Source organism: Carettochelys insculpta, chromosome 6, assembly GCF_033958435.1.
Source record: "Carettochelys insculpta isolate YL-2023 chromosome 6, ASM3395843v1, whole genome shotgun sequence".
Classification (NCBI taxonomy): Eukaryota; Metazoa; Chordata; order Testudines; family Carettochelyidae; genus Carettochelys; species Carettochelys insculpta.
The window spans coordinates 102,718,531-102,729,683 of NC_134142.1; the positions used below are offsets into that span (position 1 = coordinate 102,718,531).

General features: G+C 39.9%; 1 protein-coding gene across 2 annotated transcripts in view; it reads left to right on the top strand.

The window, feature by feature from the left end:
• The window catches only part of LMO1 (LIM domain only 1), a 78,364-nt gene extending 77,846 nt beyond the window's left edge, over positions 1-518 (top strand). For both annotated transcript variants that reach the window (XM_074999035.1, XM_074999034.1), the window contains exon 4: positions 78-518. In XM_074999035.1, the coding sequence (XP_074855136.1) occupies positions 78-183 (106 nt within the window). In that variant the 3' untranslated portion in view covers positions 184-518. The remainder of the gene's footprint in view (positions 1-77) is intronic.
• The last annotated feature ends 10,635 nt before the right edge of the window (positions 519-11,153 follow it).

The following is an 11,153-nucleotide window of genomic DNA, read 5'->3' on the forward strand; positions in this document are numbered from 1 at the left end:
GTCATCTTTCATGCAGTGCATTGCCACCTGCTTAATGACAACTAACTTTTAGACATGTGGATTTTTTTTTGTTTCAGATTCTGTGTGGGAGACAAATTTTTCCTGAAGAACAACATGATCTTGTGTCAGATGGACTATGAGGAAGGGCAGCTGAATGGAAGTTTTGAGTCCCAAGTTCAATAACGACCCCTGCTTTGCTGAAGCACTGTGGGATGGACGTTCAGCCGCACAACGAGTGGGGGGCGTCTGTCAGCTTGCCTGCAATATTTTTTTAATTCTTGGTCCAGAAAGGACTATATACATTGTAGTACTTTTTTCCTGCCCCCAACACAAAGCAGTTACAATTTTAGATGTACAGTTGTGCCTGCTTAGCTGAGCACTGCATTGCCTGTATGTTTGTGAGTTTTTTGGGGTTGGGGTGGGGTCTGTACAGTCTGTTTTCTGTATATAAACTGGAACATTTATTTTATGAAAAATGTAATGCAATTTTATTACTGGTGTGAATTAAAAATTATGAATGTTTCCTGGTCATTTAAAAGTTGTGGTTTATTTGGAATACAGTTGAGGCTTGTGTTTTCTGCACTTGATGCTGACCAGATATCTTTTAAAAATAAAGCAATATACAGATCCCTGATAGTCACGTAAAGTAAAATAAGGGGCAAGAGCATAATCCACTACCGAGAAAAATTGATGGAGGCAGTGCTGCTCTGAAATTCAGCCTCTCCACTTGAACCACATCATGTTTCTTCTTCACAATTACTATTGTGTAGAAAGGAAGTAAATGTGTTCTGTGTGGGAATAGCTGGGAAATCTTCATTGCATCCGACTAGTCAGTCCCCAGGAGGACTGTATTAAACAACTTTTCCATGAATGGTATCTGTGAACACAAGCCACTTCTAAGTGCACACATCAATTCAGACCAAGTAACTTGTGACCAAGAACCATATTGATCAGCTAATACAGTGTTTCCTCCTCGTGAGCCCTAATGAATAGAATCTATCTAGCCTTGTCAACAGGTGGCCAGTTACTAATCAGAACATTCATTTCAGGACTTTGGCATGGCTTAATTCTGTTCTCCCGGGCATCAGTTTTCCAAGTGTCAGGCACCAAAACAGCTGATGCCAGAGACTTCACATTAAGCTTTGTATTGAACACACATCACCTGTTTTACAGCTCTCTTTGCTTGTCACTTTGCCAGTTGTTTTGACCTACAGAACAAACTCTCAAATTCTACTTACTCTAAGTCAGTTTAAAAAGATACCCATAATAAAGCTCCAAATTATAATCATACTACTGTACTTTGTGACAATTTTCAGTGTCAGACGATTCATATGCAGGTCATGGGAATACACCAAACAATTTTACTTAAATCCAAAATTGTATATAGGTGAGCCAGAAATTGTAAATAATTGCAGGTTCAACCTCTCTAGTCTGCCCCTTTTCATCTGACAATGCCCATAATCCAGGTGATTTTAGTTAGGTGGATGACCACTGATCATGGGTGTAGCCAAGTTTCTTGTGCTCCTATAAAGTTTGTTTCCCGCCACCACTCTTGGCTCTCAGTGTTCTGGGGGGCTGTTGTTTATATGTAATTTACCTCCACGTGTCGTCTAAGAGCCCAGTAAGCAGTAGTAGTGTTGGAAATCCTACTAGACAATATTGACCTCCCGTGTTCTGGCAAATTCTCTCCATGCCCTTCAGGTCCTGAGGAGCCAGACTAGAAAGGTACAACCTGAACTTCAGTTCTGTGTGCTGTATCTCCCTGCTTTGTGTTCAGTGTCAACTTTTTCCGGCATGAATTACCATCTACTGATCTTGAATCTGATAGTGCTTGTTTCCTGTACGTTGCAAATATTATATACAGTTTTATTTTTGAGTTGCTTATCTATTTTCTTTAACTGGGATTCACACTACATGCAGAACTCAAGCTGAGCAAATAGAGAGAAAAGCAGTAGAACACCTACATAAGAGAAGCTCTAAATATCATTAATAGGCTGTAACAAACCACATAGCACATATTGACCCTTCCTTTTCTTGAACGCAGAGGTAGATTATTTCAGGCTTGGGATGGCCGATGTGAAATAAATTGTTTGGTCTCTGTTTGTTTGGTTTCAGTTTCAGATGGTCTTCAGGAGTCTTTTCAATAGATAACTCCCCCACCCACAGTTATACTTATTTGTTCCTTTTAGCAATTTCATTGGGAGGGGGAGGGAGCAGGGATAAAATAGCCTTCCTAGCACTAGAGGCTACCCAAATAGTTCATAATTCAGGCTGCTTGTGATAGTACAGGAGAATCTTCATGTTCACTACCCAAACTGTGTGTATTGTCTTGATTTTAAACAGATTACCATATCCAGTACTGACATTCTGCCACCTTTCATGCGCTCAAAAGTCAAAGGAAAAATGCATCTGCATATCCATTATTTCCTTCCATAGTTTACAATGTTACAGTTGGGGTGATAGGTGTTAGCTCCCGTATCAGGCTTATTAAGGTTAGAAAGAAGTGTTTTGGTGCCAGTTAAGGAATCACTTAATAAAACTGATACTGACTTTAGATGTCTCCAGAATGCTCTTTCAAGGTCATGTAACTTAATTTTTCCAGTGAAAAGAAGCATGAAAATTATCTTTCAAAAAGATTTGCCTAGACACATTGGCCACCAACCAGTTCTATTATCACCCAGTGACATGCCGTACTGACAATGAAATTGAAGTATTAGTGCACAGTACAGAGGGGAGAAATCTATCCAGTAGCTTGTAGAGAAGTGGTTCTTAAGAACCTTGGATTTCTGTAATGGCTTTGTGGCATGTTTAGGCAGGTTGCTTTTGTGTAATTGAACCACCTGTCGACTTCTTTAGGCTGATAATATCTGAGAGTTATCTTTTTTGTTGAGGCACATCGGGACTGGCTCTTGGTTTTTCTGCATGATAGAATCACGTCTCCCAGACAATAGGCATACAAACAGAAAAAAGGAAGTTTTCTCTGGACACATGAGATACTGAATCACATGTTCCAACAGGGTTCTCACACAGCCTTGAGGTACATTAAGAGAATTACAATGTGCTATTGCTTCTTTTGGAAACTGCCTTGGCATAGATATAATTTTCCTGTGCTGTACTGACATTGAAGTTTTTCCCTTACTGGAAAAGAAAATGGTATTCCTTTTTTTTTTCCTTTGTGACTTGGTAAGGGATGTCTGTTCGTAGCAGGAGATGGAGGAAGAGAGAAATTAGCTTGTGTAATATCTCAGATGGCTTTTAGCTTAATCTTGGTGGCACAGTTTGTGGGACTCAACCAATGGAAACCAGCAGGAATCATGAACTAATGTCAGATAAAGGTGAAATCCCAAAGGACCTGGCAAAAAATGTCACAGAGTGATGAATGGCTTAGGTTTGATGTAGATTGTAAACCAAACAACTGCGACTGTTCTTTAAGTGACATGGTAAGGAGTGTTGAAGGGTAGCAGGAAATGGAGGAATTAGCATGTGTAATATCTGATGGATTTTTGAAAGAACTGCAATAAAGGCTGGGCCCAAAGGGATAGTAATGGCAGGATGCTGGGCAAAATAGTAATCTGGGGTAGAAGTAAGGTAGACAGCAACATTAAACCATTTGCCACCATGGGAAACAAAGCTAATAGGCATCATTATCGTATTTGCATATGTAGGAGTAGGAAGAAAAGATCAGACCATCTGTACCTGGGAATTGGTCAACACAGTCTAAAAAAAAAAAAACGAAGTTGTCGAAGCTTTGCATCTAACCTTGCTCGTGGGAAGGTGCTGAAACCATTTTGTTTCTCTTCCTTGGTGGGGCACCAAAAATATGCTGAGGAAAAACACTTTAGCAGTGTCCTGTCCTGTTCTGTTCCTGTAAGCTTTGTAGTCTGGCCAAAAGCAGGAATGAATGGAAATGCACAGATATAGACCTTAGTGGCTGACCTTAGTTGTTCTGAGGCACAGCTCTTGAGTCTAGACCATTTGGTGCTGCACAAAAGGTGAGTGCAAATTCAGGTGGAGCAATGTTCAGAATTCGGAGTATCCCATTGTGGAAGAATAATACATAAAGGGTTTGGAAGGCCTGACTGAAGATACCTGCGTAGCTTACCTAATCAGGCACTCTTTAAGGCGGACATGACTGGGCAGTCTGAAACCAGGTCTATTTGCTAAAGAAGCTTAACTGATTTTTGCAAAGAAGAAAAAAACCATTGAGGTTAATGAAAAGGAAAGATTGTCATTATCCTCAGCACTTGTCTCTGTTTGTTTAGAACTAGGGAAAAAAACAGGGAAGGAGGACTAGTCTCCTTGGCTTTATCCTCCCCAGTTCAAGTGCAGGAAGAAAATTATGTCAATAGAGCCATCGTTGCCAGCCTTTTCACTGGTCTCTCCTCCAAACTCCAATTCTAGCTACTACGTACACTTCATTAAGGCTATGTCTACACCTGCCTCCAACTTCGAAGGGCATATGGTAATCAGGATGATGGGCGATTACTAATGAAGTGCTGCAATGCATATGATGTAAAATTTTGGGAAGTAAAGGCAATTCAAAGTAGTGCAGGCACTTCAAAGTGCCCATGGCTACACTCATGACAACACTTCAAAGTTTGACTCTTTGAAGTTGCTGCAGGGGAGTTTGCCAAGTGAAGTACTTCATATGCATTGCAACACTTCATTAGTCATCTCCCATCACCCTGATTACCATACCCCCCTTCGAAGGAGGGGGTAAGTGTCGATGTAGCCATATGAAAATGAAACCCACAACATAGCTTTTTGGACAGCTATGAATAACATTATTGGAAGATATTTAATATAAAATTTTGTAACTAATTTATTTCAAACTTATTTTCTATGATCATTTTTCATTTATATTTTATTTTTTCACCTATGCTCTGCAATACCCTTGGGGACCTCCCAGTTGGGAACCACTGCAATGGAGAAAAACTTAAACAGTCTTAAATAGCACGTTCCATGGTGGCCTTGTGTTAACAACACTCTGAAAAAGAGAAATAGGAAGCAAGAAGGTCTAAGTGCTCATTTTCAGCCCATGTGTTTTTTCAGACTGTTTGGAAAAAAGACCTCCTCAATGAATCTGGAATAGGGTAACTCAATAAATTTCAGGGAGGGCTAGCTCAGTGGCTTGCGCATTGGCCTGCAGAACCCAGGGTTGTGAGCTCAAGCCTTGAGGAGGCCATTTAGGGATGTGGCAAATAGATGCCAGAGATGGTGTTTGGTCCTGCTAAGAGGGCAGGGGACTAGACTAGATGACCTCCCAAGGTCCCTTCCAGTTCTAGGAGATGTGTATCTCCAATTATATCTAACAAAAAAGAAAATATTCATTTTCAGGAACTGTTATGTACTGTTGCATGAGGTTTTCCACCCATAGTTGAAACAGTAAAAAAAAAAAAATTCTGTTGGTTTGCTTTCTACATAGCTACATTATTTTATTTACTTGAGCCATAGTAATGCCTAGGGTTCCTTCCTGGCCCACTGTAAATGCTGTACAAACACAGGCCAGTCTCACAGAGGGGTTTAGTCTAAGGCAGGAGACAACAGTACCAGATGCAACAAACACCTGGGAGGAACACAAGCAAATGAGACAGTGCTGGTTATCCTGTTGAACACCATCTCAGTTCACCAGTTGCAAACCCGTTGTTGGGATTGTGGGCACCATTGCAGGTAGCTGCCAACCCAACAAACCAACCAAAAATAGTATTCAATTGGTAGAGAAGGGGGGAAATGCATCTTGCCTCATCGAGCCAGCTCCTGCTAGAAGGTTTCGGTTTTAACATTATCTTCACCCAAGCTTCCTTTCTCACCAGGATATTTTTCCAGATATCAGACACACCAGAAACACAGAGCTGAACTCTTCTCTGTTATACTCTTGACTCCTACATCTTACTTTTCCTCAATCTGGTGGTCATATATCATATATATAAAAAATCATATATGTCATATATTTTAATATTTTCATAAATGCTTGACACTGGTATGTTCTAAACTTCATCCCTAGTGAAGAGGCAAAATACATTTGTGTGTACACCAGGCTCTGAAAGCCTAGCACTGAAGAAAAGATGTTCTTGTGGTGCAAACAAGGACTGTGACTCATGAGAGTCAGCTTCAAGTCCCAGTTCTACCACTGACTTCCTGTAAGAACTTGGGCGAGTCACCAGCCTGTGCCTAACTTTCCTGAGGCTAGGTCTATGCTACTGTGGAAGATCAACCTACTCAGGGCCGATCTTCTAGGGTTTTGTTTTGCACATGCATGAAGCGATGCTTTCTGTGGGTTAAAAGCAACCCTGGAACTCCTCGCGAGCAGTGAGGATTAAGGAAGGTCAATGGAAGAATGCTCCTGTCAACCTTCTTCTGTATAGCCAGACATCGAAGTCAACTTGATAAGTTGATTTTAGCTATGCAATTGGTATAGCTAAAATTGCATGTTGTCAGTTGACTTCTAGGTCTAGTACAGACATAGCCTCAGGTCCATCTTAAAATTTAGCGAATGCCTGTGTTGTTAGGGTGTGAAGTGGATTAATGCATCAGCACTAGAGAGGCACCTTGAGGTCCTTGGGTGGCAGGACGCATGGTTTGCAAAGTAGTATCAATGTCATTATTAAAAGGCTGGAGGCAATTGCATTTTGAAAAGAGACAATGGGGCTGCAGGAATGGTGTCATAGGTTAACATGTCTGCTCATCAAAGTTTCCAGTCAGTTACCATACCCTATCATGGACGTAACATCTTACCTTATCAAGTGTAAGTTGCATGAAAAAGTATGGTTAACCACATTCATAAATTTATTGAATTAATGCCTGATAGTCTGGATTATTATTCTGCCCCTGTGAAGTGACTGGCTGTAAAGTTGATTTTAGGTACCTAATAAGAACTTACTAGACTGAAAGATTTCTGTTTTTTTCTCCTGCCTTGCCCAGATTTATCGCATGCAGAAATTCAACCTGTGAGTGGCTGGCCAAGTGAGAGAGAGACATGCTGCATGCTTTGTGTTTTCTCCCTTTGAATACAGTGCAGGAAATGTCCAGCAGGTTCATATAAAATACAGGTGAGAAATTGCTCATTGTCTGTATAACCACCTTCATATATATATTTACAGGATAAAGCCCACCTGTCGTGACCCACATTCTTATGATGGAATAGAACGTGATTTCTTTAATAAAAAAAAAAAAAAAATAAAAAAAAAAATCCCTGAAGGAAAACGTAATCTGAATTTTTGTCTGAACATTGCAAATTTGCTTAATAGAAACAAGTGCTGAAGCACGGACCTGCTGTTGAATAATCACTGATGCGCTGATGAACAGAAATTCTTTTGATGGCATGTTACAGTCATCACTTAGTATAAATATTCATTTGAGGACTCATACCAGAGTAAATGACATTTTAGAATCTAATCATTTACTATTAGCAGCTAGCTTTTTTACTGCTCAGGACAACCACTGCATAATCTGTTTAGTGACCACTGGCAGAAGTTTGACATTTTAGCTCTTGCCTCAGTCCCTGCAGTCAGACTGCTGCTGTCAATGACCTCTGCTTGAGTCTTAATGATTCTTACTCAAAGTGTGGGAGATTCGCTGTGGCACAGTGCTTCTGAAAAACACATGCAACTTGCTTTAACTGCTGAACTCTTTGCTTACTACTTCTTAGCTCAGTGTAACATGTAAGCTCTAGATTTCAAATATACAATATCTGAGGTGTTTTGAGTTTTGTTTTATGGATGGTAGTGACTTTGTCTGATATCTGTGATAAGAACAAGTCACTGTTTAAAACAAACAAACTCTAAATTTAATCCTTTACGTTTAATCTTTAATGCTGGAATAATTGGTGTACTGGTTCTGGCTCTCTCTCCAGTCTTTTTTTTTAACCTTTGTATTACAGATGGATAGTCTACTTTCCTGAGCTACATTAGCTTTATTGAACACTGGGCTATCGACAATCCAGCTCTCCTGATTTCATATCTTGCCAGGCAAGTTAATCTAATATTAACAGCATTTTGTTACCTTGTTGTTAGCTTAATTTACTTTACAAGAAATGCTGTATTTGCATCTCGATCCTGTTCCATTCAGTTATAAGAAATATCCCCCTCCCTTGTGCCATAATGATCATTCACTTTGCTGAGAGCAGTGTGTGGAATGCATCTTCTCCCAGGCTGTTGCAAGTTACAGATAGACGGAATGATCATGAGGCATATTCACTAATTGGCTGGGAGGTGAAACACAGATTGGAGGAGTCTCTCAAAGATAAGAGCTATAAAATGCGGAGCTGTACATATCCTGGAAATGTAAGATTCAGACAAATACAAAGACAGTACTGTGCTTCCAGTAATATAGCTGAACGGTAGACAGTAGTTTTCCCTTGTGGCAAACATATACAGTAAATGTCTTTAGTATGGAAATAAGTAGACATATGGGCATAACAGCAGACATTTCTAATATTAACAGATTCCTTCAGCATTTATATAGTGCTTCCATACCATTCTTCATCTTGTGCATTAGGATTTTCTGAGATTTATCTGCAGGCAAAGGAAATGCCTGTCGTTTCACTGCAAATTGGTGTAAGAGAAAAGGGCAAGCAAAGACCTCAGTCAATCCAAATGTTAAAATTCAGTGTTCATGGTGACCCCAATTCTGACCATTATAAGAAGCTCAGATGTGAAAATTATTTTCGAACTTTAATACCATACCACCGTGGGCAATGATCTCAGGAGAGCTCATCATACACAGGGTTAGGTGTGAGGAGCACTGTATGGGAGACTTCCAAGGGGGCAAAGTGCTGAAGGAAAGGATGTTGTGCTTCAGTCTGTGGCAAGCATCCCCATGAGTTAATAATAAACCCCGTGCCCCAGAATATTGTTCACGGGAATTAGGTTGCCATGTTTCACAAGATGTCTTAACTCTGGCTCATGCGAGTACTGGCCTGTGACTAAATTCTTGCTTAGATAATTAGTCTGCAGAGAATGTACACATTGCCCATTCGTGGTCCATCCTGACTACATTTTTCTTCCTGTCTTGAACAACGGGGTAGTGTGGCTGTGTGCTGCTAAACACAGCTATGGATTTCTGTACTATGAGAGGAGATAAAATTTAATTTGAGAAGAAAAGAGCAATACTGATTTTGTAAAATCTCTTTGGAAGGAAGTGGATAATTAATAGATTATATAGAATCACAAAAATATTTTACAAAATTTAACAGCCTGGAACTAAACTGGTTCTAGCACAGGAATAAAACACTGGACCAAATTATGCTCTTAGAAATAAATGGGAACTGCACAAATACATCTATCTATGTAGTACACATTTGCTGTATCTAGGACTGAAATTTATCCCATTGTCTTTTTGCTTAAGTCACACCAGCACAGTGTAATATATGTTCTAACTAAAGTGTAATGTAATATACTAAAGACTGTTTGGACAGAACAGTATAACCTTACCAACAGAAAGACATAAGATTGAAGTGTGGGCTGAAAATAGTGGAATGCTAATGGATTGGAGAAGCATGGTTTTCCTTTACAAGCTGAAGGACAAGATGTCCTTATCACATCTGAATGTTTGAGAGCTCTGTCAATTATAATTTCAAACACTCTGGTCAGTATAGAGGAAAAGCTCTCACAGTAATAGCCGCTTAAGATATTTTTAAAGATAAGTATAACTAGTGCTTTTTTGTGTGCTGGTACTTGCTAGTACTGACTACCAGAACCTTGGCAGCCTCACCCATGGGATTGGCTGGTTGGAGGGGGTGGGGAGCCAGTTGAGTACTGGCACCTTTTTATTTTATTTTATTTTATTTACAAAAAAGGCACTGGGTATAACATTTGCACCCCTCCAATCTAGTAAGCTATTTTAATGCTCGATAATGATTAATCAAAATTATTTTGCTTTAATTTAATCATTACATGTAAACCTTTACATTTTACAGTTCTACTTCAAGATTATTAAATTCTTTCAGAACTTCTGGCTATGCAATACCTGATCATGGTGATGAATTACTCCTTAACTTTCAATTTGTCCCGTTGTCTCTCTTTTGACATTTCAGTCTCTGGTTGCCTTATCTTTACTGACCTGAAGAGCAAAGCTCTTGAGCAGGTATCTCGCTAACATCCTTTGTGGAAAAGACTGATGCAAAGAACTTGCTGTCTAGTCTAATCCCTGGTGCTCCAGCAGGTCTCCCGATTTTCTTGCAGACTTTGTTTCTGGTGTGTATGTATAAATAATTTCATTTTCATTCTCATGTATTGGCTCTTGGAAATAAGATATGGTTTTGATCTTAGATTTTTACTTCCCAGGTCTATGATCCTTTTTATTGGCATAAATTGGGGGTGCATTTCCATTTCTGAAGGCCAGTTCTTTGGCTTGCATTACCTTTTGTACCTGGCCATAAACCACATTGTGTTTTTCCTTCCATTCCTGCTTCCCTTTTTGTTTTTGGTTTGGGGTGTGTACATGTGTGTGTGTGACACACATATTGTTTGGAACTGCACCTCAGTTTACCTTAGTGGTCCAACAGGGCCACCCTTCTGTGTCTCAGCTGTCACCTTTCTTGGGCAGAGACTCGCATGCCTTTTTCCACCTGACCAGAGTTTTTTCAGGCTGAAGAGAGTCCTGCCTGCATAGTGATGTCTCCAACAAGCAAGTCAGTCTAACCAAGCCAATGTCCATGCTTTGGTCTCTCTCCAAAAGTTATGAGAAGCTGTAAAGCTGTAATTGCCTCTAGTTACAACTTTACATGCAGTTCTTTACAAGGAAGCATGATGAATGGGGCGGGGAGGGGGTGTGTTAATGCTCTTCTCTGGACATTGCAGTCATTCAGTTAACTAAAGTGTTGCTCAGGGCTTGTCTCTACTGACCCGGAGATGGACCAAAAGACATGCAGAATTGATCTTACTGGGGTCAGCAGTTGATCCCGCGAGGAGTAAGGGAGGTTGGTGGGTGAAACGTGCCCATCAACCTCCCTCAGTAAGGCTAGACCTTACAGTTGACTGTAGATACATCATTCTGAAGGTTTTAATTTCCTCATGTTTGATGTTATGTTTTACCTGCGTCTTAACTTTTTTAATTATCCTTTAATTTATAGGGTGTTATTGATCTAGCTTTTTCTGTCAGAATGTTAAACTTATTTACAAAGTGAGCACAATAAATTAGTGGCTAAATTGTAG